At 40.4% G+C, this 27,470-nt stretch overlaps 1 protein-coding gene across 11 annotated transcripts in view; it reads right to left on the reverse strand.

The window, feature by feature from the left end:
• Positions 1-27,470, reverse strand: part of LOC112619021 (zinc finger protein 197) — a 56,180-nt gene that overhangs the window by 11,836 nt on the left and 16,874 nt on the right. For 2 of the 11 annotated variants that reach the window (XM_025376777.1, XM_025376769.1), the window contains exons 1-5: positions 10,644-10,772; positions 6,257-6,727; positions 4,582-4,741; positions 3,878-3,969; positions 3,477-3,603 (exon numbers count right to left, since the gene is read on the reverse strand). In XM_025376777.1, the coding sequence (XP_025232562.1) occupies positions 3,477-3,603; positions 3,878-3,969; positions 4,582-4,741; positions 6,257-6,646 (769 nt within the window). In that variant the 5' untranslated portion in view covers positions 6,647-6,727; positions 10,644-10,772. Of the gene's footprint in view, positions 1-3,476; positions 3,604-3,877; positions 3,970-4,581; positions 4,742-4,856; positions 4,990-6,256; positions 6,737-10,643; positions 10,773-27,470 lie in introns of those variants that run through there. The other 9 variants (XM_025376778.1, XM_025376770.1, XM_025376779.1 and 6 more) reach the window with 6 other exon arrangements.

Raw genomic sequence — 27,470 nt, forward strand, 5'->3', positions numbered from 1 at the left:
TGCACATCAAAACCACAGTGAGATATCGTTTCAAACCCACTAGGATAGTTAAAATAAAAAAGACAGATAATATCAAGTGTTAGGGATGATGTAGAGAAACTGGAACCCTTATACACTGCTGGTAGGAGTGTAAAATGGTGCAATTGCTTTGGAAAACAGTCTGGAAGTTCCTCAAATGATTAAATACAGAGTTATCATAAGACCTAGCAATTCTACTCCTAGGTAGAAATGAAAACTTATATCCACACAAAAAATTGTACACAAATGTTCACAGCAGCATTATTCATAATGGACCAAAAGTGGAAGTACCTAAGTGTTCATCAACTGATAAATGGAGATATATCCATTCAATGGAATATCTGGCAATAAAAAGGAATAAAGAACTGATACCTGATACAACATGGATGAGCCTTAAAACACTATGCTAAGTAAAGGAAGCCAATCACAAATGACCACATATTGCATGATTCCATTTATATGAAATGTTTCAAATACACAAATCTATAGAGGTAGAAAGCAGACATATGACTTTTATTTCCTCTTTTTGAACCATTTCTTTAATGTATCCCCTCAAATCAGAGTTACTAAGTCAGTGGAAATAAACACTGGGCATCAGCTTGCCCAAAGCCCCAACATTGAAGTGCACGCTTTTTAAAAAAATTTATTAAAGTACGTTCAAGTTTCTTTTTCTTTTCTTTTTCTTCAAAGAGCTGGAATAATCAAGCAACTACATTATTTTATTTTTTTTTTTTTTAGTTTAACTCTTAGACCTATCTGGAATTTATTTTAGTGTACAGCATGAGGTATGGGTCCACAGTGAGTATGTTTCATAAAATTAGCCAATTAATCCATATAGTCTATTTTAAAATTTTTAGAAAAGATTGATTACCGAATAAATACCTTTGGAACTACTGAAAGCCACTTGGGTTAAAAAACAAGCTAGGAGGGTGGTGCATACCTAGAGTCCCAGCTACTTGGGAGGCTAGGGTGGGAGGTTTGCTTGAGGCCAAGAGTTTGAGGCCAGCCTGGGCAGCGTAGTGAGACTGCCATCTCAAAAAACAACAAAACCCCTCCACGAGATGTCTATGTCATTCAATATATCAAGATAAATTGATAAATATCAAGATGGATTAAAGCTTAAATATCAAAATAAAATGATAAAAATATCTTAAGAAAATACAGCTGGGCACGGTGGCTCACGCCTGTAATCCCAGCACTTTGGGAGGCTGAGGCAGGTGGATCACCTGAGGTCAGGAGTTTAAGACCAGCCTGGCCAACATGGCAAAACCCTGTCTCTACTAAAAATACAAAAATTAGCTGAGCACGGTGGTTCATGCCTATAATCCCAGCACTTTGGGAGGCCGAGGCAGGCGTATCACCTGAGGTCAGGAGTTTGAGACCAGCCTGGCCAACCTAAAGAAACCCTGTCTCTACTAAAAATATAAAAATTAGCTGGGTGTGGTAGTGCGCACCTGTAATCTCCGCTACTTGGGAGGCTGAGGCAGGATAATCGCTTTAACCCAGGAGGCAGAGGTTGCAGTGAGCTGAGATCGTGCCATTGCACTACAGCCTGGCCAACAAGTGAAACTCCATCTCAAAAAAAAAAAAAAAAAGAAAATACAGGTGGGTTTAAAAAATAATTTTATGAGGAAAAAGACCAGTAAGACCACACAGGAAAATACTCCTAAGTTTGACAACATAAAAGGTTTTCTAAGGCTTAAAAAAAAATTAATAATATTGAAAGGCAAACAAATGGGAAAAACATATGCAACAACTGGCAAAGCATTAGCAGTAGTTCTATATATAGCAAGTGTATGAATAGGAGTAAAATGACGAGTAAACATATGAAGAGACTTCAATCACACTAATAATGAAAACATGAAAAACAAACAAACAAAAGATGGTATTCTTTATCTACCTAGCAAAGATTTAATTAAAAGACTGACCAAATCATGAGCATATCCAGGGGAAATTGGCTTTCCTGTGTGCTCTTTCTGCGGGAGTTTAATTCAAGTATCATTGGTAGAAAATAATTTGCGAATATGTATCAAAGTATAAAATCTACAGACTGTTTGACCCACCACTGCCACTGCTGAGATACTAAAGGATACAGTCTCAAAAGTGTGAAAATATACAGTATAAATTATTAAAGACAATAAAATAATAAAGTTGCTAGGTACAAAATTAATATACAAAAAACCAGTACTTTCATATATGCAAATGACAATTAGAAAATATCAGAAAAGACTCCAATTCCAAAGAATAAATATTACCAGATATATGCAAGATCTAGACGATTTTAAAACATGCCTGACACATACAAAGGCAGTACAGAAAAAATGGAATGTTATGTAATGTTCTTGAATAGAAACATTCAGAATCATAAAGCTGTCAAAGTAAAGCATGATACACAGACCATGCAATACTCTGCAGCCATTTAAACTGATACTTTAAATCTGTATTTCAGTCAAAATTAGTTCCTGTGACTGATTACCCAATTCTGAATGTTGATTTCTCCAAACAGAATTCTACACTTTTCTTCAAGTTCTAGTATAAATGCTACCTCTTTTATGGCCTTTCCTAATCCCCAGGAATGAAACTTATTGCCCTGTTTTCTGCATTTCCAGTTTTATGCCACTCTTGTACCAATTATTTTACTCTGCCTTGCATATTTAATATTCCTGTAATAAACTCCTAAACCATCGTAAGCTATTTAAGGGCAGAATCACATCATTTTCACAGCTGTACCACGATAGGTATTTAATGTTTGCTGGAAGCAAAAATGGCTAACAAAAATTTTTAAAATATTCTTTTATTATTTATCAAATAAATCTATTTTAGAATATATAATTTTAAAATTATATTAGCAACAATTTAGAATTGTGGGATTACTCAGTACAAATGAAGGCAGAGCAAAAGGAGTGTTCTTATACATTACTGCTAAGAACAGAGAGAACAGGGATCGCTACAGAAAGGAATTTGGCAATATGAAGCAAGAGCCTTAAAGCCATTCAAACACTTATGCCCAGTAATTGTACCTCTAAAAATAATAAAACATTTTAGAAGGCCTTAGGCACAGAGACAGATGATTATTATAGCAATTATTCAAAATAAGGAAATGGCTGACTGAATTATGGTACAAATCATATAGCCAATATAGATAATAACTGCAAAGAGTTTGTAACATGTGAGAACACACACAAGGAAAGCAAGCTATCAAACTGTACACAGACACACAAACACACACATTTGAACAATGTAAAAAATCCCTCAAACATATAGAAAAAACAGAATATAGAAAAAAAAGGTAATATATCAAAATGATAATAGTTATCTGGAAATAGCGATGTTAAGGAAGGTTTTTTTTCTTCTTTGTAATATTTGGTGTTTTCCAAAATAAGTATATGCTACTTTTATAATCAGAAAACAAATAAAGGGAAAATAAAGGTAAGCATCACAGAAAGAAGAGTCCTTACCTAGAGAGGTCACATTTCCATAATTCTCCAGCATCACATCCCAGTACAAGGCCCTCTGGATTGGGCCCAGACATGCCCATTCCTCTGAAGTGAAGCATACTGACACCTCCTCGAACATCACCAACTCCTGAAATAACAGGTGTGTGTGAGATTACCAATGCCCACGAAGTTGCCTGTGGAAAGGTTCCCTTCACTTCTGGTGAAGGAATACACTGTGAGGCCGTGAGTGCACAATAGACATCAGGGAGACATAAGGAGATCACATGTAAAGTCTGTCTTCCAATAGCACAGACCTTGATTTAGAAATGGGAACTGACTGGACATCGAAGGACAAGGATGAGAGAGGGCACTTCAGCCAGTTAGGCTGTGCAGTTGGGAAGGAAAGAGGATGCAAACCTTACCTGGGGCTGGGCTGTTAGGAGCATAAGTGCCATTAACTGATTTCTTGGGTTCTCTTCCTGGGAAAGGGCAGAAGCTTCAGGGGCAGGAGAATCTGAGGAAGGAGAAACAGCTGCATATGGGACCTACAAACTTTTTCTGAGTGACCCCCACTTGCAGAGGTGGAATAACAAAAAGAGTAGGAATAAGAATGGATACAAGGCTGGGCGCAGTGGCTCACGTCTGTAATCCCAGCACTTTGGGAAGCCGAGGCAGGAGGATCACGAGGTCAAGAGATTGAGACTATCCTGGCAAACATGGTGAAACCCTGTCTCTATTAAAAATACAAAAAAATTAGCTGGGCGTGGTGGTGCGTGCCTGTAGTCCCAGCTACTCGGGAGGCTGAGGCAGGAGAATGGCTTGAACCTGGGAGGCAGAGGTTGCAGTGAGCCGAGATCAAGATTGAGATCGCGCCATTGCACTCCAGCCTGGGCGACAGAGCGAAACTCCGTCTCAAAAAAACAAACAAACAAACAAACAAAAAGAGTGGATACAAGATCAGAGGGGCCCAAGAAAGAAAAAGAGAACAGCAGGAACAGCAGAAAGAAATTGGCACTGTAAGAGATTCCTAGACAGGGTAGCAGAGGAAGCAACTTCCCAGAAGTAGGGGGATGAGCCACAGAAAGGGTCCTGGAACAGCCCAAAGCCCAGAGCACTGAGTAAATACCATGCTGAGGATCCTGGAGGTTGAATGCCACTAGGTCAGTAGGAGGATGCGGGCAAATTTCAGCTGCTATGTGGCTGCCAGGAAGTACAGGAGGAAGTGTTGTTCCTGGGGCACTCACCGCCTTCTGGAGAGTGTCCTGATCCTGGACAAGGACTGGAACCTGGAAACAAGTAAAATAAGGTGGTTCTTCTTGTTCCTTAAGAAAATGGACTCACCTAAGCACTGTGGACCTCTTTCTGCCCACAATCTAGACCTGTGAGATCAGAGAGACCCACCTCAAGTATGGAGCATCAAAACAGCAGTAAAGCTTTGCATTGAGAACAATGGAGCTGCCCTCGAGCCCCACTCATGGCACTGGTGACCTCTCCCAGAGGAGACTGTACAGAACGGTGGGAACAGAAGCCAGACCTGGGTGTGGGTTAAGGAGGGAATGGGAAGTAATAAGCAGTAATTAAGAGCATGGATTTTAGCTTCAGACTTAGTTTTAGACTGGACTTCAGTCACATCTCTTCTACTTATTTACCATCTGCTTATTGACCCCTTTACCTAACCCTTTGTGCTCAAATACAACTAACACTAAAATTGGCACCAAGGCACTTGGGTTTTGAGGCCAGCTAGACGTCTGCCTCAGTTTCCTTCTCTCTCAAATGACGATGTATTAGTAATTTGCAATGAAATATATAGCTCTAAAATTTTCCACATTATGATTAAAACAAACAGGCCCATCCTTAGTGCCACACCCAAGTTTGGGTTATGATTCAGATGTCTTATACAGAAATGTTTTTAGTGAGCTACAGATGTACAGAAAGAAATCTCACACACATGAGATGCTATATTAAGATTCCAATCTAATGGTCAAGGATATAAATCTTATCAGAAGCAAATATCTTAGCGCAGTCCCTTGGCTTGCAGATCCCTAGTAGGGCACACAAGAGATCTTACCAAGATTTGGAAAGCTTCATTCTTGTTATACTACTGCCATTTTATGTATGTATGTATGTATTTAAAGACACGATCTCACTCTATCACCCAGGCTGGAGGGCAATGGTATAATCATAGCTCACTGCTGCCTCAACCTCCTGGGTTCAAGTGATCCTCCCACCTCAGCCTTCTAAGTAGCTGGGAGTTCAGGCACTCGCCAATACTGGCTAATTTTTAATTTTTTTGTAGAGATGGGGTCTTCCCATGTTGTCCAGGCTGGTCTTGAACTCCTGGCCTCAAGTGATCCTCCCACTTCAGCCTCCCAAAGTGCTGGGATTACAGACATGAGCCACTGTGCCTGGCCTGCTATTGCCTTTTATACTCTAGGTGTTCATTACCATTCCAAACAGAATTATAGAAACAATACATAGGCTTCTGTTTAGGGAAAAACTTTTCAACATTTCTTCTTCAGGTTCTTGATCCAAACTCAGCATTAGCAAGTATTACCCAGGGGACAAAACAGAGTCAATGTTTTTATGCTGCTTCTGAGTTGGACCCAAAGACCTCAACATAAACCCGTTTCTCTACAGACATATTCTATGGTCTGAATACTCATGGGCCTGCTTTAATTATCGTTAGGGTTGCTAGTGTGCTATTAATTTTTAATGAAAATCACAGGATCACCCTCTAGCCCAGCCTCAATTCTTTCCTTCCTCTCATCCCAACACCCATCGCCCCTCTCTGCCTTTCTCACTTGTATTGCTGGTCCATCAAGGTCTTTCTGCAGCTCCTCTACCAGGGCCACAGCCTCCTCGCCACTTCCAGGGTGATGGAGCTGTACCCAGGTCCGAATCTCCCCAGGCAGGATGCTCAGAAACTGCTCCAGCACCAGCAGCTCCAGGATCTGTGCCTTGGTGCGTGCTTCTGGTCTCAGCCACCGGCGACAGAGTTCCCTGAGCCGGCTCAGGGCCTCCTGGGGTCCAGATGTCTCATGGTAACGTAATTGTCTAAAGTGTAGGTGGGAGGTCTCCCAAACAGAGGAGCTGCTTCCTTGGAAGCTGGTTCCCCATTTCCAGGTATCATCCTTCCCCTTCACAAGGCCCTCTTGTCTCAGAGCATTGTGGCCCCAATTTTCTCTTGTCATTGTTGTTTTTTGAAAAAGGCTCCTCTCCAGTCCAGGTCTCCTTAATGCTTGACTTCTTCCTTAGAGCTTGGAGAGTATCATCTACAAGATCTCAAGAAATCATTGTTAAAGTTAGCCCAGAGAAACAACTGAGCTTTACAGGCCCCAGTCAGCTCCCCGTAATAGAGAGAACCTTTGTCAGTACAAGGTTCCAGGTTCTAGAGAGTGCTTCCTCTGACAGAAACCCCCTGCCTAAGGCTCTGGGACACAAACACTCATATTACCTGCACGACTGCTGAAACCAAACATATGAACTTCCTTTGGTCTTTATTCATAGGATCCCTTCATCTAATTACAATAGACTCTTTACCACTCTAACAGTGAGCACCTGACTACTCCTGTGCAACCCAGAACAAGTACCTCACTTCTGAACCTTAGTTTCTTAACCTGTAAAATAGGGATAGTAACAGTCCCTACCTCTTGGGGTTGTGATGAGAATTTGATGTATAATACATTTCAAGTTTTTGAACAGTGCCTGGTATATGGGTTTAAATGTTACTTATTACCCTTCCGTAACTAGCACTCTTTCCTGTGTTCCGCAGAGTTAACAAGTAATCATTAATCATGATACATATGAGATAAAATCCTAACTACCTCCTCAATTAACAAAGAAAGGATGAATTAAGTTCTGTGTAGTTTTGCTTTATATGCCTTTAATTCTCTGAAAATTGTTCATTCTGTTAATCAAAATATTTGGATAAATTTCCCATTTTTTCTTTTCCTTTCACATCTAGTCCCATAGATGGATAAATATGAATAAGGTTTTATTATACAGAACTTAGACTTGCTCTCTAGAAGTCATCTGTTCTTTAGAAAGAACACATTTTTCTAATTATAAAACCAAAAATTTATAAAACCAGAAAACACACAAAACCAGAAAACAATCACTGCTATTATTCTGAACTATGTCCTTATCACAATTTAATTATCATAGATTAATTCTAACTTTCCCTAATTATTAATAAGGTCACAATGGCTATCCTTGCTAACAAATTTTTAGTTACATCTCTGCTTATTTCTTCAGGATAAACTCTTAGGAGAAAATTGTTGGGCTAAAGGGTACAAACATTTTTAAGCTTTTAAGGTTATAATAGTTACATCACCATCAGAAAGCATATGAAAGCATCCTCTTTATTTGAACACATAGAGCCTTAAAGACAGCTTGCTTATAACAAATAGGGGAGTCAGAAATATAAACATAATTTCAATATAATGTTTAAGTACAAGTAATAGGAGAACATAAAACTACAGAAAGGATTCATGAAAGGAAATTTTTTTTTTTTTTTGAGATGGAGTCTCACTCTCTCACCCAGGCTGGAGTACAGTGGCGTGATCCCGGCTCAAAGCAACCTCTGCTTCATGGGTTCAAGCAATTTTCCTGTCTCAGCCTCCCAGGCAGCTGGGACTACAGGCTCGCACCACCATGCCCAGGTAATTTTTGTATTTTTGGTAGAGATGGGGTTTCGCAATGTTGGCCAGGATGGTCTCAATTTCTTAACCTCGTGATCTGCCCGCCTCAGCCTCCCAAAGTGCTGGGATTACAGGCGTGAGCCACTGCACCCAGCCATGAAAGGTAATTTTGGACTGGGCTTTTAAGGAAAAATAAAAGGATCATTGGACTATGAGGAAAACCATTCCAGGAAGAAAGAAACTCTATTTTCAAAAGCAAGGGAGGACACATAACTCTGTGAAGGAAGACCAGAGAAGGAAAGTGAACTTCAGAGGCAAGAGTGTAGGAGTAGAGCAGAGAGGTAAACAGAAGTTAAATTCTAACTACTGCTCTTGAGAGGCAGTATTCTGAGGAGATGATCCTGTCCTGTAAGTGCAGCAGTTTTACTTACATTTAAGCATTAAAAAGGTTTTACATTTTTCCTTATTTTTAAAAATAGTAATATATTCGCTTGGTTCAAAATTTAAAATTATAAAATGAATACTGTGTAAAGTTTCCTTCTCCGTTAGCTTCTTATCTTTCCAGTTATTTCTGCATATGTGTGTGTACATATATCGTTATCTAGTTCCCTTATTTTCACAAATGGTAGGACACCATGAATGACATGCTACATTTTCCTCTTCTCAATAATACCATGTCTTAGAGATATTTCCTGTCAATACACAGTCCTTCTCCACATTTTTATGGATGCATAGATGTATCATAATTTATTCATGCCAGCACTGATGGTTTGTTTGGGTAGTTTTCAACCATTTCTTATTACCAACAATATTATCATGAATAATCCTGGGCATAAATCAGTTTGGATGTGTGTAGGCATATATAAGAAAAATTCCTTGAAACAGAATTGCTGAGTCAAAATGTATATGCATGTATAATTCTGATACTACCAATTTGACCTCATTAGGAGTGTACCAATTTATAATTTATACCTCCATCAAAAACAGTTGTATGGTGCCTTTCCTCACTTTCACCAATACGGTTCTGAAAGTTGTGTGCTCTTTGCCAAATTTTTAACTTCCATTTTGAATGAATTAATACATTGAGTCACTTGTATATTTTTTGAAGTAACTATTCATATATTTTGCTCATGTTTCTATTGAGGTATTGGGTCTTGTTAATTTGTACACACTTTTATCACAGGAAAATTAGTCCTCTGTTTACAATGGCAGCTGCAAATTTTTCTCAGTTTGTCAAGTGTCTTTGTGACTATATGTGCCATGTGACTTTGCTTAAAGTGTTTTTTGCCATGCAGTCAATCTTTTACGACTTCTGGGTATTGTACCAAAATTAGAAAGACCTATTCCACTCCGAGCATGAGGAGAGTGTAGTTGTGTCAGGATTCTATTAGTGAGGAATGGTGGGGGTGAGAGGACTGGATATCAAGAAAGATCAGTTAGGTTTTTGTAATAAACACATGACTTAAGTTCTAAACGAAGTAGGAACTTACTCATCCCCCAGTAGGGATAAGATAATTGAGAAAAACTTGGCAGTCCTTGGTAACTGATCTGGGGGTAATGGAAAGGAATTTTAAAAAAGAATTTCGAATAATTTTCAAATAACATAAAAATAACAAATTCTTAAACATACATTTTATTTGCGTCTCACAAAAGGTTTTCAAGGCAGAAGTTGAAAAGAACAAAAGGATCAGAGGAGCGAATCCACTCAAAGCCACTTAGCTAGTTGAAATATGGGAGCAAATTCTGAATTCAGGGATTCTAATTCCAGAAGTCCAAAACAATTCCATCTACGAAGAGACTTATGAAACCCAAACAACAACTGTTCTAAAACAACGGTTTCCAAACACCAGTCCACGACAAAGCTTTAATCTGGCAAGCTGCAAAAAGAGAAAACCAGTAACAATCGTCGCTGACAGGTTGGCAATGAGTGTGCGTGTGTGTGTGTGGGTGTGTGGGTGTGCGCGCGCGCGCGTAAGGCCAGCATTTATTCTGAGTTTACGGTCTTAGTACTTTGGGTGAAAATGTATTGCCTGAAGTAATGGTAGTATGGGTGGTTTCAAGTTTGATTTTTAAATACCATTATATTACAAAACTAAAAGACTAAAAAAACTAAAATTGTTCCATCCCTTAAAACAAACAAACAAAAATCCGTCCTCAGGAGTCTGGGCGCCATGGGTATAGAGAAGCCTCAGAATGTTTCTGTGCATTAGCCTCAGAGAAAACTGAGGAAGAGCAGAAAGGCCTGAGCTGGGGGCGCAGGCTGCTGAGGCAGCTCTTCTCAAAGCGCCAGTGGAGTCCGTTAGACAGGAGCACTCGTCCACAGACACACACAGACTCGGAGCTGCTGTCCTCAGTACCTCCTCCGGGCCGGCTGCGTGCCCAGCCGAGGCCACGACGTCGACCCCCAACACGGAGCTGGGAACGGACCGTGCCGGGGGTCAGGGCCCGGGAAGGGCTACCGAGGGCTGTGCAGTCCCAGCAAGCTCAGGCCCGCGTCCCGGGTCGCCTTCCCTGCACGCCCACCCGCCCTCGAGCCCACCCCGCTCACCGGGGTCTCCCGCTGCGGCTCCAGCCTTGGGTACCGCCGCCTCGGCGCCAGGCCGCTAGGAGATGACACAGGAACTAGCCCTTGCGGCAGCCGAGGCACAGAATAATGGCCGAGCCGAGGATACTGCGACTTCCGGTTGCACCGCCCCCCCTCATCCCGGATCTCTAGGAAGCCACATCTCTATGGTTCGTTTCTTTGCCTAGAGCTGGAGAAGAGAGGCGGAACTCCTGAGCCCTTGGGTACTACTATTCCTTACATCAAACAAGAACTGGCCGCTGTTTCAGACCGGAAGGGTGCAGAGATGAAAGACAGGACCCAGGGTCTCAGGATGCTTGTTGCCTCCTAAGAGAGTTGGACATTTCTGTTTTGATTTGCATTTCAATTGAGGTTGATAGGGAGTAACCTTCATGTCTGAATTATCTAGTAGGTGACTTTTCTGGTCTCTTCTTGAACCTATGCAGTTCTCATAACATTATTTCTCATAATGAATAATAACATGGCTTATAAATCACCCTCTTGTGAATTCGCTTACTGTGGTGTATCTCTTGCGCACATGATGACATATTGGAGCTATGATATTAAATAGTAATCAAGTTGAAGGTGCAAGGTAATGTGCAAATGGTAGGGACATCTCTCCCCTGAAAGAGGAGGTTATTCTAGCTGTCCATCACCCTGGGTAAAGTGAGGTATGTATAAAGGAAACTGGAACTCTGATCCTCTCTTTGGTCTTCAGTCTCTTAGGTTTGGACTTCTGGAATTGACACCCCTATATGGGACTATGGTTGGAACAAGTCTCCAACAGGGCAAAGGCCATGTCTGCATGGATCCCATGTATTTAGCACCTAGTACAAAGCTGAAGCCACATAGGTCGTAGATGAATGTTTATTGAATGAGCAAGGTTCTTGTTATTCTGTTTATGTCTTTTTTTTTTTTTTTTTTGAGATGGAGTTTCGCTTTTGTTTCCCAGGCTGGAGTGCAGTGGCGCAGTCTTGGCTCACTGCAACTTCCACCTCCCAGGTTCAAGCGATTCTCCTGCCTCAGCCTCCTGAGCAGCTGGGATTACAGGCACGTGCCACCATGCCTGACTAATTTTTTGTATTTTTAGTAGAGACGGGGTTTCACCATGTTGGCCAGGCTGGTCTCCAACTCCTGACCTCTGGTGATCCACCCACCTCGGCCTTCCAAAGTGCTGGAATTACAGGTGTGAGCCACCATGCCAGGCTTATTCTGTTTATTTCTTTATGTTCTCTCCTGGCATTCATTAAACAACATACTTAAACTTCAGCCTTGATTGATTGATTGATTGATTGATTGATTGATTCATTCATTCATTCATTCAACTACTGAGTACTTGCCATGTGCCAAATACTGTTCTGGGCACTAAGGACATAAATAAAGTGGTAAAGTCTCTGTTCTCATGGAGCTTACATTTCTAGTGGGGTAAACAGAAAACAAATATAAAAATGTGTCAGGTGGTGGTAAATGCTAAGAAATGTGAAAGCTGATCATAAGAATTGGGTCATTCTTGTTGTATCTAATAAAACAAAGTCAAGAAATTAGCTGGGGGAAGCACTCAGGGTACAAAACATTGCTCCAGGAATGTTATTCTCTGTAAGCTTGACTGCCGAAATTGTTTATTATAAGCCCAAACCAGTTTTATCTATAGCTTCTGAGATAACTTGCTGCAACTCTGGGACTAATTTTGCCCACTGCAGTTGCTCACCAATTGGAGCTTGCCAGCTTCCCACACCCTTATTAGTGCCAATGGACTTTCTCAAAGAGCAATATGTAACATTCCTCTTTTTTGTAAAATCTCTAACCTTCTCTTTGTTCTTTAGAGAGAGCACCACTTTCAGTTCAAGCCAGAGACTCTCTCTCCGAGTTTGTAAACTGATGTGAATAAAACTTTATTTTCTTTCTCTCTTTTTTTTTTTTTTTTGGATGGAGTCTCACTCTGTCGCCCAGGCTGGAGTGCAGTGGCCCAGTCTCAGCTCACTACAACCTCCACCTCCCGGGTTCAAGTGATTCTCGTCTCAGCCTCCTGAGTAGCTGGGATTACAGGTGCATGCCACCATGCCCAGCTAATTTTTTGTATTTTAGTAGAGATGGGGTTTCACCGTGTTATCCAGGCTGGTCTCAAACTCCTGAGCTCAGGCAATCCATCTGCCTCGGCCTTCCAAAGTGCTAGGATTACAGGTGTGAGCCACTGTGCCAGCCAACTTTCTTTTCTACTATCTAGCCATCCTGGAGGGATGACATCAAAAAGGGTAAGGAGGACCCAACAAAGGAGACTGAGAAGCAGCCACCAATCAAGTAGAAAGAGAAGGAAATAGTACTTTATGGGTTTCAAAGCATGAATGAGTAGATTTTGAAATATTGATCAATGTGATTGCCCCACACTAAATTATAATTTTACTTGTAAACCAAGGCTCCCTTCTCCTCCCCTGCCCTACCTAGGTAGACAAGAGTTACACACTATGGGACTGGAAAAAAAAGGGACAAAGACTGTAGTGAGTTAGGCCATTAGAAGTCTTTAGTAAGGTGAAAAACATTCTTGCCTTGCTGAGAAAGAAGAAAGGAATGGGAGGAGCCAAAATGACCAACTATACTATGAACCACTGACCAGTGAGCCTGTAATCATTCGGACTCCTACTAAGCAATGGCCTGGAAGCATGTCACCAAAGAGTTGTCAGCTAGTAAGGACTACCAATTGCCAGTGGCCAGCCCAGAGCCTCAGTTTTGTCACTCAGTTTGTGCCCTGAGATTCTGCCCATCTGACAGAGAATTTGAAGCACCCTAACCTCTCCCCCAAGATGAAAGACTTGGTAACCTTGTGGAATGATGGTGATAGAAAGGAACACCCTATCTTTGACCAAGGTGGAACTATACAAAACCTGTTTAAAGTGGGCCAGAGCTCTGAGATAGTGGTATAATACAACACATAGCCTTTGTTTTAGATACACACACATTCCTGGTAATTAGAATTCCCAAATGTACAGAGGAAAAAAAAACAAGCAAACAAGAAATAAATGGTTTTGAGATAGGCATATGAGAAGAGGCTGGAAGCAGAGGACTGACATTTCAAGATGGGTTAAGATCTTAGATTATTGATCTACTAAAATGGAAATCCCAGTCCGAATGGAAAGTTTGTATTTCTCATCTTTCTATAAAACCCCACTTTGCCAGAGTTGTTTTTAATGCAGATTGGAATGTGATTGACCTATGACCAAGGATTATATGTATATAATATATATGGCTAAGAAATCTCAAGACATGCAATCTGAAGACCCAGGAGAGCTGAAGGTATAGTTGTAGTCCAAGAACTATAGGCCTGAGAAGCAGAAAAGCTGCTAGTGTAACTTACAGTCTGAGTCCTAGTCTGAATCCAAATGTGTTAAGTCTGTCCTCGCACTGCTATAAAGAAATGCCTGAGATTGGGCACTTTATAAAGAAAAGAGGTTTAATTGGCTCACAGTTCTGCAGGCTGTATAGGAATCATGGTAGCATCTGCTTCTGGGGAGGTCTCAGGGAGCTCATGGGAGAAGGCAACATGGGAGCAGATGTCTTATGTGGCAACAGAAGGCCCAAGGCTGGGGGAGGAGGGAGGTGCTACACACTTCTAAACAACCAGGTCTCACTCACTATCTCAACACAGAGCCAAGGGGCAAATCCATCCCTATGATCCAATCACCTCCCATCAGGCCCCACCTCCAACATTGGGAATTACAATTTGACATGAGATTTGGGCAGGGACAGAGATCTAAACCGTATTACCAAAAGTGGGAGAAGACCAATGTCCCAGCCAGAAGACAGTCAGAAAGAGGAAATTCTCCCTTTCTCAGTCTTCCTTCGACTCACATCTCCAATGGTTTGGATGAGGCTCACTCATGTTAAAAAGGGCAATCAGTCTACAGATTCAGATGTTAATCTCATCCAGAAATACCTCCACAGACACTCAGAATAATGTTTAACCAAATATCTGGGCACACTATGGCCCATTCAAGTTAACATGTAAAATGAACTATCACATATGGATTCTTCCAAATACAGTTCAGGGCATTAGTTATTTAAAGATTTTCTAGGCACTGAAGGGCATCCACAGTGGTTAGATTAGGCTAGTGTCACTCAAAAGGATCCCATTTCAGATCTCAATGTCTGTCTTGGACAACCTCACCCCCTTATCTTTACATCCTCAGAGAGGGACCTTGTAGAAATGAGGGAGTCACAGCAAAGGGAAAGTTGGAGATGGGGACAGGCCACCTGTGAAAGGCCAACCATGCTGGGAGCAGAGAGGGGTAAATCCAGTCCAGACTGGAAAGCTTGAGGGAAGACAGAACAGCCATATTTGCAATTTGGAGGGAGGTAGAAATCCCATTGCCTATCCTTTTACCCTCATCGGACGCCGATCTGCAGAGGCTGGAAAAGGCACATAGTCATTGGTAGGAGTAGAGGGAGCATAAAATCAGAGGACCTGAGCTTGGGGTGCCTGTGGCTTTGACGGGAGCCTTAGAATCTGAAAGGCTAAAGGGGTGGTTATGGCCCTAGTAGGAAAGGAAAGGAAGTGGGATACTGGGGGATCTGCTTTGGTCTTTCTGTAGCCTTTCTCAAGGGCTAGATGAAAATGAAAATCTCAGGTTGTTCCAAATTGGTTTCTAAGCCAGCCCTCTATTACTAGGCTGGTGATGCTACAATGAATCAAAAGATCATTGACCCCTGATAGAGGTCTTTACTAGTGCCAAAATCTACCCAGCTGCACTTTCTGCATCCCACCCCCAACAAACACACACACACATACCTGCACACACACACACACACAATTTTCAGCAGTATATAATTGGCAATCACAGAACATTTCAGTTGAATTAAGCTAGAGTTCAAACCAAAACAGTGAGGCAAAGCCAGAATATTAGGGAAAAAAAAAGCATATAAAAATTACTTGCTATGTGTCAGCCTCTTTCACATGGTTAATTTCATTTGCTCCTTACATGAACCCTTTGAGACAGATAATATTGTCACAGTTTTGATGATACTGAAACTAAGGGTGAGTAAGTTTAAGTAATTTGTTAAAATACCTTCCTAATAACCAGTGAGGCTTTGAAATCCAAGGCAAGTGCTGTTTCCACCACTATATTTTGGCTTTTGTACACCCAGAAGCAAGAAAGTCATTCAGGAGACTGAGGCAAGACACAGGTAGGGAAAAGGGGGAGAAAAGTCAGGACAGCCACCATGAAGAGTGTCTTCAGCCTCCTGAATACTTTAGCTGTGGTCGGGCCTTGGACAACTCATGCTAATTTGAATGCAAACAAGCATTAATACGCTGTGTCCACTGGGAATCCATCCAAGGCTTTGATAATCGTTGGGGGTGGGAGGCAGGGAGGCCTGCTATCTTGGCTTATACCCACCTGAACTTTTATGTAGAAGGTCATGACTTTCGAATACATTCTACTCTAGAGAGGCCCAAAAGTGGTAATTCTAAAGTTAGTCTAGTATCTCCTAGCCTTAGAGGTGTCTGGGTGTCTGGGTAGTAGAACAAATGTAATTGAGGCCCTTCCCAGTCCAAGATATTCTGTAGATACTTTACTTTTGGGTATTGGAAAACAACGGAAGTAGTTACTACATAGGTAAAGGGCATATTTTAAAACACTAAAATTCTTTGATATTAAAAGCATAGTAAAAGAAGTGTCTGCTTATTACCTAAAACAGATGTGTATTCTCTACCACAGTCACCTATGCCCACCTCTGATTTTTGTGCAGCTGTAGGAGAATGGATGTAGCCATCCTGACAGAGTCGTGTCTCAAGCACACACCATAACATCTTAGGCTATTTTGTTGAAGGCTTCCTCTAGAAGTTCAGAAGCCTGTTCAGCCAGGTCTTAGGCACAAACTGGAAGAAGTGGATGAGAAAAACATCCCCTCAGGCAAACCTGAAAGAATGATAAATAAGAATTGGTTCATAAATGCCCCAACATCCTGTCCTTTGACAAGAAAAGTCTGAGCTATGTTCTACATGGGCCCTTAGAGGGCCCCTAGTGAAAATGAGCCTCAGTTGCCCACAGTGGATCCAGCTCAATAACTTACTCTTTGTTGGCTTTCGACTTTCCCCGTCTTACCCTTCCTGCTCATTCCCTCTTGCTCCTTGAGATCACCTTCAAAATAATCTACTCCACCTACATCCTTGTCTCAGGCTCTGCTGTTGGAAAAACCTAAACTTATAATCAACCTTTTAAATTCAAACAAGGTTGGGAGATTTGACAATGCCCAATTTTGTGAACACCCATGTATTAGTCTGGTTGAAGACTAATTATCTTTTTCCACAGGAGGCTCCAGAAGCCAATCCTTAACCTTCTAAGTAGATAGGCCTTTACACAGATGCACAGACAATGAGCTATTTAGCACATCTTGTCTTCCTGAATCATACACTAATGAGGAAAATGGAGGATCTTAGCCAGAGGGGAATTGTGAGTTCAAAGTTCTCACCACTATGGGAAAAGATGCAAGCTCCACAGGCTAGACCAGATGGTGGAAAACTGGGCCTCCCAGAGACTGTGCCTTGATGCAGGGTAGTCCAGGAGCCAAAGCAGCAAAAATAAATGAATCTTTGTGCCAGTGTTCCACTGTAAATGCAACCCAGCTGCTCCCAGCATTTGTTTTCTATTTCTCTACTTCCCACTACTATCCAGCTTCTTCATTCTGAATCTTCTGTCCCCTTCATTAGTCCTTCTTATTACAATTTCTGTCCCCTCATACTCACTGCTCCTAATGATGTGGCTTCTCTTGATCCATAATTTCTGCTTCAGCTCCTGTTCTTAATTTCCTCATTTTTGCCCTACTTTCAATTCAATTTCCTTAGAAAGGGATTCCAATTGGTAGAGTCATTACATATTGTCTTTGGGCAGAGTTTTGGCCTCAGGTCATACTCTGCAGGATAATTAAAAGGAACCAACATATTCATGTTTAGTAATCATGACTGTAATTACTCTGCCTTCTCCCATATTTGACTTGAGATGTTTGCTATCCCTCTCTCTGCAACATCTTTTCAGAGAACTATGGAACCATACAATGTTATGGTTGGAAATGAACCTACAGTTCATCATTTTACTAAAGATCTTAACTCTGTAAGACCACACCATCCTTTGTAAACTGGTCACTTGCCCTCCAGTTGGCCTTCTAACTTGGTTGTGATGGCTCAATATCTGTTTGTCCCTGATATCTTCTTTTACCCTCCTCCGATAAACTTCCCCACCTCTTTTTTTTTCCTGCCCATGAAGAAAAAGTTGAGCTACTAACATTTCACTCTTGTTCTAAATATGTCATGTCATTCTACACCCATAATCTGACTTTTTTTTTTAAGGTCTCTTGATGATACTGTTTTCACTGGCCACTGCACTCCAGCCTGGGCGACAGAGCGAGACTCCGTCTCAAAAAAAAAAAAAAAAAAAAAAAAAAAAAAAAATGAGTAAAACTGTTTTCTGTTTTCTTTTGACAGCAGATGAGAACAGAATAGACTTGACTATGAAGCGGGAAATAAAAGGATCAGAGTTATCTGATGGAACACCAAGAGGATTCTTTCTTTCTTTTAAGAGATATGAGGTCTCACTGTCATAGTGGCACAATCATAGCTCAGTGCAGCCTTGAACTCCTGGGCTCCAGCGATCCTCCTGCCTCAGCCTCCCAAGCAGCTGGGCCTACAGATGAATACTATCATGCCCCCAGCTAGTAAGAGGGTTCTAAGTGTTGATTCATAGGGAAACCAGAAACTAGAGATGCCTGTGAAGACACTTTCAAGAAGTTAGAAGAATTACCCTTGAATGAAGAAAGGAGCTGACTAGAAGGAATTTATTGAGTAACACACAAGAATTGTTTCAAACCTACAAAAGATAAATGTGAGGAAGATAAGGGATTTGGGGGAATCCTCCTATGTCCTCCAGTCTCGCTATGCATTAGGAGTTCTGATGCGACAGAAATCCTACTAATGTGATGAATATGGCAAAGCTTTCAATCAGTGTGCATACCTCAATGGCCATCAGAAAACCTATACTGGAGTGAAACCCTATGAATGAATGAGTATTATAAGACATTCAGCTAGAATTTTCCATCCAATGGATATTTTTATGTCAGACATTTTTATCTCTAGAAATTGAATTTTTTTTTTTTTTTTTTTTTTGAGATGGAGTCTCGCTCTGTTGCCCAGGCTGGAGTGCAATGGCATGATCTCGGCTCACTCCTGGGTTCATGCCATTCTCCTGCCTCCTGGGTTATGCCATTCTCCTGCCTCAGCCTCCCAGGTAGCTGGGACTACAGGTGCCCACCACCACACTCGGCTAATTTTTTGTATTTTTAGTAGAGATGGTGTTTCACCATATTAGCCAGGATGGTCTTGATCTCCTGACCTCGTGATCCACCTGCCTTGGCCTCCCAAACTGCTGGGATTACAGGCGTGGGCCACCGGGCCTCGCTGAATTTTAATCTTTTTAGTATCTTTTGTGTCTGCTAAACAAGTTCAATCTTTCCCCTTGATTTTTGCTTATATAATATATAGTTATAATAACTGCATTAATATCCTTGTGTGTTGATTCTTTGTATCAATTCTAGGTCAGTTTTAAATAATTGATTTTTCTCATCAATACAGGTTGTATTTTCCTATTTGTTTACATGCCTAGTAATAACTGTACCTCAGATATTTTCCATTTTTCCTTGTTGGAGACAGAATAGTTTTTATTCCTATAACTATTCTAGGGAGTGGGAGGATGCAGTTAAGTTATATTAGGTCAGAGAACATACGTTGTATTATTTAAATCCTTCTGCTGTATTAAGGTTTTTTTTTTTTTTTTTTAACCTCATATATGATTTGTCCTGGAGAATGTTCCATGTGTGCTTGAGAGGAAGGTATATTCTGCTATTCTTCAGTGGCATGTTCCAGGGCTATATTAGGCCTAGTTGGTTAATAGGGTTCAAGTCCTCTATTTCCTTGTTGATCTTCTTTCTGGTATTCTAACTATTACTGAAAGTGGGGTATTGAAGCCTCCAATTATTATTGTTTGAATCATCTGTTTCCCTGCGCATCTCTTTCAGTGTTTGTTTAATGTATTTTGGAGGTATCACAGTAGCTGAATATACATTTTAAATTGTTATATCTTCCTGATGAATTGATCCCTGTATTGTTAAAAAATGCCCTTTTTTAATCTGAAATAGTATCTTTTTTTGGTTTTAAAGTTCAGTTTGTCTTGTAATATAACCACTCAAGCTTTCTTTTTTCTTTTTCTTTTTTTTTTTTTTGAGACGAAGTCTTTCTCTGTTGCCTAGGCTGGAGTGCAGTGGCGTGATCTCAGCTCACTGCAAGCTCCACCTCCTGGGTTCATGCCATTCTCCTGCCTCAGCCTCCCGAGTAGCTGGGACTACAGGCGCCCGCTACCACGCCCAGCTCATTTTTTTTGTATATTTAGTAGAGACGGGGTTTCACCATGTTAGACAGGATGGTCTCAATCTCCTGACCTCGTGATCCGCCTGCCTTGGCCTCCCAAAGTGCTGGGATTACAGGTGTGAGCCACCGTGCCCAGCCCCTCAAGCTTTCTTATGGTTGCTATTTGCAAGATGCATCTTTTTCCATCCTTTTACTTTTAATCTCTTTGTATCTTTGAAACTAAAGTGTGTTTCCTGTAAAAAGCATATAATTGGATCGTGTTTTTTTATCCAGTCTGACAATATTTGCTTTTTGATTGGATCAATTAATCTACTCACATTTAATTTTATTATTGATATAGGGTTTTCTTTTTAGCCCACATTTCATCTGGAAGAAGATATAGTTGGATTTATGTCTACCATTTTACTTTTTTTGTTCTCTTTATCTTATTATTATGAACCCATTCCTTTTATTTTTATTTTTATTTATTTATTTTTTAGACAGGGCCTCACTCTGCCCCAGCCTGGAGTGCAGGGACATGATCACGGCTTACTGAAGCCTTGAATTCCTGGGCTCAAGTGATCCTGCTGCCTCAGCCTCTCAAGTAGCTGGGACTATAGGCACGCACCAGTATGCCCAGCTAACTTAAAGAAATTTAAAAAAAAATTTTTTTTTGAGACAGAGTCTCGTTCTGTCGCCCAGGCTGGAGTGCAGTGGTGCAATCTTGGCTCACTGCAAGCTCCGCCTCCCAGGTTCATGCCATTCTCCTTCCTCAGCCTCCCGAGTAGCTGGGACTACAGGCGCCCGCCATCATGCCTGGCTAATTTCTTGTATTTTTATAGAGACAGGTTTCACCATGTTAGCCAGGATGCTTTCGATCTCCTGACCTCGTGATCTGCCCGCCTTGGCTTCCCAAAGTGCTGGGATTACAGGCGTGAGCCGCGGTGCCCGGTCTAAAATTTTTAGTAGAGATGAGGTCTCACTATGTTGCCCATGCTGGTCTCAAACTCTTGAGCTCAAGTGATCCTCACACCTTGGCCTCCCAAAATGCTGGGATTGTGCATTTTCTGCCCCAATCATAGAATCAACCACTTTTTCAAAGGGCCCTAGTTCCCTTTAACGGGAAATGGTGTTTCAGGACTGCAATCTTGGTGTAAAGGGTGCTCACTGCTCCTGGTAGATTTTGTTTCTAGGTATTTTCAGTGGAAAGGGCGAGAACAAATTTTTTCATTTTTAGTTGGCACATAATAATTGTACATATTTATAGGACACAGGGTGGTATTTTTATATGTATATACAATGTGTAATGACCAAATCAGGGTAATTAGCATATCCATTACCTGAAACATTTATCATTTCTTTGTGTTGTGAACATGCAAAATCCTCTCTTCTATCTTTTTAAAAATATACAATAATTTCTAGTTAACTATGTTCACCCTACGGTGCTGCAGAACACCAGAACTCCTTCCTCCTATCTAACAATAATGTTGTGTCTATTAACCAATGTTTCCCCATCCCTCCCCTCCATTACCTTCCATAGGCTCCAATATCCACAATTCTGTTTTCTACTTGCATGAGCTCTGAATTATTTTTACCTCCCACATGTAAGAGAGAACATGTAGTATTTATCTTTCTGTGCTTATTTTGCTCAACATAATGTCCTTCAGGCTCATCCATGTTGCCACAAATCATAGGATTTTATTCTTTTTATGACTGCATAGTATTTCATTGTGCATGTATGCCACATTTTCTTTATCCATTTGTCCATTGATGGACACTGGGTTGATTTTATCTCTTAGCAATTGTGAATATTATAGTTCTATAATAAGCATAGGGGAAAAAGTATTCTTTTGATATTTAGATTTCCTTCCTTTGGCTAAATATTCAGTAAAGGGATTACTGTATCATATAGTAACCCTATTTTTAATTTTTTTGAGAAACCTTCACACTGTTTTCCATAATGGCTGTACTAATTTACATTTCCACCAAAAGCATATAAAAATTCCTTTCGAGCTGGGTGCAGTGGTTCACGCCTGTAAGCCCAGCACTTTGGGAGACCAAGGTGGGTGGATCACCTGAGGTCAGGAGTTTGAGACCAGCCTGGCCAACATGGTGAAACCCTGTCTCTACGAAAAATACAAAAAATTAGCTGGGCCTGTTGGCAGGCGCCTGTAATCCCAGCTACTCAGGAGGCTGAGGCAGGAGAATCACTTGAACCCAGGAGGCGAAGGTTGCAGTGAGCCGAGATTGTGCCATTGTGCTCCAGCCTAGGCGACAAGAGCAAAACTCCACCTCAAAAAAAAAAAAAAAAAAAAAAAAGGCCGGGCACGGTGGCTCACGCCTATAATCCCAGCACTTTGGGAGGCCGAGGTGGGCAGATCACGAGGTCAGGAGATCAAGACCTTCCTGTCTAACATGGTGAAACCCCGTCTCTACTAAAAATACAAAAAAAAAAAAAAAAAAAAAAATTAGCTTGGTGTGGTGGCCAGCGCCTGTAGTCCCAGCTACTTGGGAGACTGAGGCAGGAGAATGGCATGAACCTGGGAGGTGGAGCTTGCAGTGAGCTGAGATCTCACCACTGCACTCCAGCCTGGGTGACAGAGTGAGACTCTGTCTCAAAAACAAACAAACAAACAAACAAACAAAAATTACCTTCAAATGCTCTCCAGCATTTCTTATTTTTTGTCTTTTTGATAATAGCCATTCTAACTGGGGTGAGATCATATCTCATTGTGGTATTGATTTGCATTTCCCTGATGGTTAGTGATGTTGACCATTTTTTCATGTATTTATTGGCCATTTGCAGGTCTTCTTTTAAGAAATATCTATTTAGATCCTTTGCCCACTTTTATTGGATTTGGGTTTTTGTTGTTGAGTTGTTTGAGCTCCTGGTATATTCTGGATATTAGTCCCTTGTCAGATTAGGAATTTGCAAATATTTTCTCCCACTCTATAGATTGTCTGTCCACTCCATTGACTATTTATTTTGCTATGTAGTTTTTTTTTAGTTTAATACTGTCCAATTTGTATTTCTTTTTATTTTGTTGCCTGTGCTTTTGAAATCTTATCCATAAAATCTTTGCCTAGACCAATGTCCTAAAGCATTTCTCCTATGTTTTCTTCTAGTAGTTTTATAGTTTCAGGTCTTACATTTAAGGCTTTAATTGATGTTGAGTATATTTTTGTATATGGGGATAGATAGGGATCTAGTTTCATTTTGCTACATATGTATATCCAGTTTTTCCAGCACCATTTATTGAAGAGGGCATCATTTCTCCAATGTATGTTCCTGGTTCCTTTGTTGAAAATCAGTTGACTGTAAATACATAGATATATTTCTGGGTCCTTTATTCTGTTCCATTTGTCTATATATCATACTGTTTTGGTTACTATAGCTTTGTAGTATATTTTCAATTCAGGTACTGTAACACCTCCAACTCTGTTTTTCTTTGCTAAGTACTGGTTTGGCTATTTGGTGTCTTCTGTAGTGCCATACAAATTTTAGGATTGTTTTCTTTTTCTGTGAAGAATGTCACCAATATTTTTACAGGGTCTGCATTTAACCTGTAAGTTGCTTTGGGTAGTATGGGCATATTCTTCTGATCATGAGCATGGGATGTCTTTTTATTTGTTTGTGTCCTCTTTAATTTATTTCATCAATGTTTGATAGTTTTCATTGTACAGGTATTTCACTTCCTTCATTTCTAGTTTTTTTTGTTTTTGTTTTTGTTTTTGTTTGCAGGGGGAGGGCTATTGTAAATAGGATTGCTTTCTTGATTTCTTTGTCATCCAGTTCATTATTGGTGTATGGAAATGCTACAGTTTTTTCTGTGTTGATTTTGTACCCTGCACCATTACTAAATTTGTTTATCAGTTCAAAGAATATTTTACTGGAATCTTTAGAATTTTGAATACACGTTTTCTGAAAGGACAATTTGACTTCCTCTTTTCCAATCTGAATGCCCTTTATTTCTTTCTCTTGCCCAATTACTCTGGCTAGGACTTCCAGTACTACGTTGAATAAGAAAGGTGAATGTGAACATCCTTGTTTTGTTCCAATTCTTAAGAGCTCTCAGCTTTTCACTATTCAGTTTGATGTTAGCTATGAGTTTGTCTGTTATATTTGGCCTTTATTGCGCTGAAGTATGTTCCTTCTATGCCTAGTTTGTTTAGGGTTTTTATCATAAGGGGATATAGAATTTCATCAAATGCTTTTTCTGCATCTGTTGAGATGATCATATGTTTTTGTTCTTCATTCTGTTTATGTGATGTATCACATTTATTGATTTGCATATGTTGAAACATCCTTGCATCCCTGGGTTAAATCCCACTTGATCATGGTATATTATCTTTTTGATCATGGTCTATTATCTTTTGGTAAGATTTTATTTGCTAGTATTTTGTTGAAGACTATTGCCCCTATGTTCATCAGGGATACTGGCCTGTAGTATTCTTTTTTTGTTTTGTCCTTTCCCAATTTTACCCTGGTATCTGGGTAATGCTGGCCTTGTAGAAAGAATTAGAAAAATTCTCTCATCTTCAGTGTTTTGGAATAGTTCGAAAACAGTTGCCGTTAGTTTTTTTAAAGTTTGGAGGTCAGACATGGTGGCTCATGCCTGTAATCCCAGCACTTTGGGAGGCTGAGGTGGGAGGATTGTCTGAGGGCAGGAGTTTGAGACCAGCCAGTATAATATAGAGACCATGTCCCTACAACAATAAAAAAAAAAAAAAAAATTAGCCGTGCATGGTGGTGCATGCCTGTAATCCTGACTGCTTGGGATCTTCCTTGGCAGGAGGATCACTTTAGCCCCGGAGTTTGAGATTATAGTGATCACACCATGGCACTCCAACCTGTGCAACAGAGCACGATCCTTTCTCTAAAAAAATTTTTTTAAAGTTTGGTATTCTAGGTCCAAAGACACATGTCTGTAGCCCCAGCTACCCAGGAGGCTGAGGCAGGAGGATGGCTTGTGTCCAGGAGTTTGAATCTAGCGTGGGGAACATAACAGGACCGACTCTAAAAAAAACACAAAATTTGGTAGAATGCAGCAATAAAGTTATCCAGTCCTGGGCTTTTTGTTGTTGTTGTTGTTGATATTTTTTTATTATTGATTCACTCTAATTACTCATGATTGGTCTGTTCATATTTTCTATTTCTTCCTAGTTCAATCTTGGTAGGTTGTATGTATCTGGAAATTTATCCATTTCCTCAAGGGTTTCTAATTTGTTGGCATATAGTTGTTTATAATAGTCTCCATTGATCCTTTGTGCTTCTGTGGTAACAGCTGTAAAACTGTAATGGCTCCTTTTTCATTTTTTATTTTAGTCTTCTCCTATTTCTTTGTTTACTCTAGCTAACGATACCCCAGGTCACCTTTAGGTTCAATGATTCACAAGATTCAGCATAGATTCATACACATACCCATGATTTACTACATCAAAAGAATTCAAAGTAAAATCAGCACAGAGAAAGGCTCATAGGGTGAATTCTAGAGGGTACCAGGAGTAAGTTCGAAGATTCCTTTCCCAGTGGAATTACGAAGGACATGCTTAATTCCTCCAGCAACAAATTGCTACAAGTATAAAATGTTGTGTACTAGGAAATGGACTAGAGATTCAATTTGAGAATTTTTAGTGTGGGCTGGTCACATATGCACACTCTGCCTGGCATGTACTAAAATTCTAAACTCCCAGAAAAAAGTAGGCATTCAGCATAAACCATATTGTTTGCACAAACAATTTAGGTATAGTGATCCATTCTTATCAGGGAATGGTGCAAAATCTCTCAACATCCAGGTTCCCAGATGCTAACCAGCCTTGAGAGTAGACCTTTCTAAGGGTAACAGTCACAGGCATACTAACTTCACTACTTTAACTGCACAGGATCCGACTTTCCTGTGTCTTTGCATGTCTCATCATTTTTTATTGGAAATAGAATATTTTAGATAACATATTATGGCAACTCTAGGTACTGCTCCCCTCTTTTCTGGGCTTTGTATTTTCATTTGCTTGTTTATTTCTTTAGTGACTGGCTAGATTAATTTAGTGAAGTCTATCACCAACACTACCAAATGTGAAGCCTCTAACATTGCTCCATAGAGGGCTCAGCCTTGGGCATACACATTGTCACCCAACAAAGAGAGTGGATTTATCAAGATTCACATTGTCTCTTTCTCTTATCAAACCCAGCTATTAAGCACCACCAATTGCCAGATGATTGTTCTGTTGTTTTCTACAATATCCTGAGGCTAAAATTGCTCTACAGACTGATCTAATTAATTTGGGGTTCCTTTTCAAGAATAGTTTTTTTTTTTTTTTTTTAAGAAGACTTTAAATTTTAATTGTGGTAAAAAATGCAAAACATAAAATTTACCATGTTAATTATTTTTAAGTCTACAGTTAAGTGGTATTAAGTATATTTACAGTGCTATGCAACCTCCAGAACTTTTTCATCTTGCAAAACTGAATCTCTATACCCATCAAACAACTCACTGTTTCCCCATTCCCCAAGCCCCTGGCAATCAACATTCTACTTTCTGTTTCTATGAGTTTCACTACTTTAGATACGTCTTAGAAGTGGAATTATAGTCTTTGTTTCTGTGTGACTGGTTTATTTCACTTAGCATAATGTCTTAAGATTCATCCACATTGTAGCGTATGATAGAATTGCCTTTTTTTTTTTTTTTTTTTTTGAGACAGAGTCTTGCTCTGTCACCAAGCTCGAGTGCAGTGGCACGATCTCGGCTCACTGCAGCCTCCACCTCCCAGGTTCAAGCGATTCTTCTGCCTCAGCCTCCCTAGTAGCTGGGTGTGTGCCACCATGCCCAGCTAATTTTTGTGTTTTTAGTAGAGACAGGGTTTCACCATGTTAGCCAGGATGGTCTTGATCTCTTGACCTCGTGTTTCGCCCGCCTTGGCCTCCCAAAATGCTGGGATTACAGGCGTGAGCCACTGTGCCTGGTCGAATTGCCTTCTTTTTTAAGGCTGAATAATATTCCATTGCATGTATATATGGCATTTTGTTTATCCATGCATCTACTGATGGACATTTGGATTTCTTCCACCTCTTGCTATTGTTAGTAATGCTACTATAAACATGAATGTGCAAATATCTCTTAGAGATCCTGTTTTCAATTCTTATGAATATATACCTAGAAGTGGGGTTGCTGGATTGTATGGTAATTCTATTTTAATTTTTATTTAATTGAATTAATTAATTTTTTATTGAGACAGGGTCCCACTCTGTCACCCAGGCTGAAGTGTAGTGGTGTGATCCCAGCTCACTGCAGCCTCGACCTCCCAGGCTCAATCAATCCACCTGCCTTGGCCTCCCAAAGTGCTGGGATTACAGGCGTGAGCCACCACATCTGGCCTATTCTACTTTTTAAAAACATGCTAAATTCTGTAGTTAAACTAACTGCAAATGT

Source organism: Theropithecus gelada, chromosome 2 (assembly GCF_003255815.1).
Source record: "Theropithecus gelada isolate Dixy chromosome 2, Tgel_1.0, whole genome shotgun sequence".
Taxonomy (NCBI): Eukaryota; Metazoa; Chordata; class Mammalia; order Primates; family Cercopithecidae; genus Theropithecus; species Theropithecus gelada.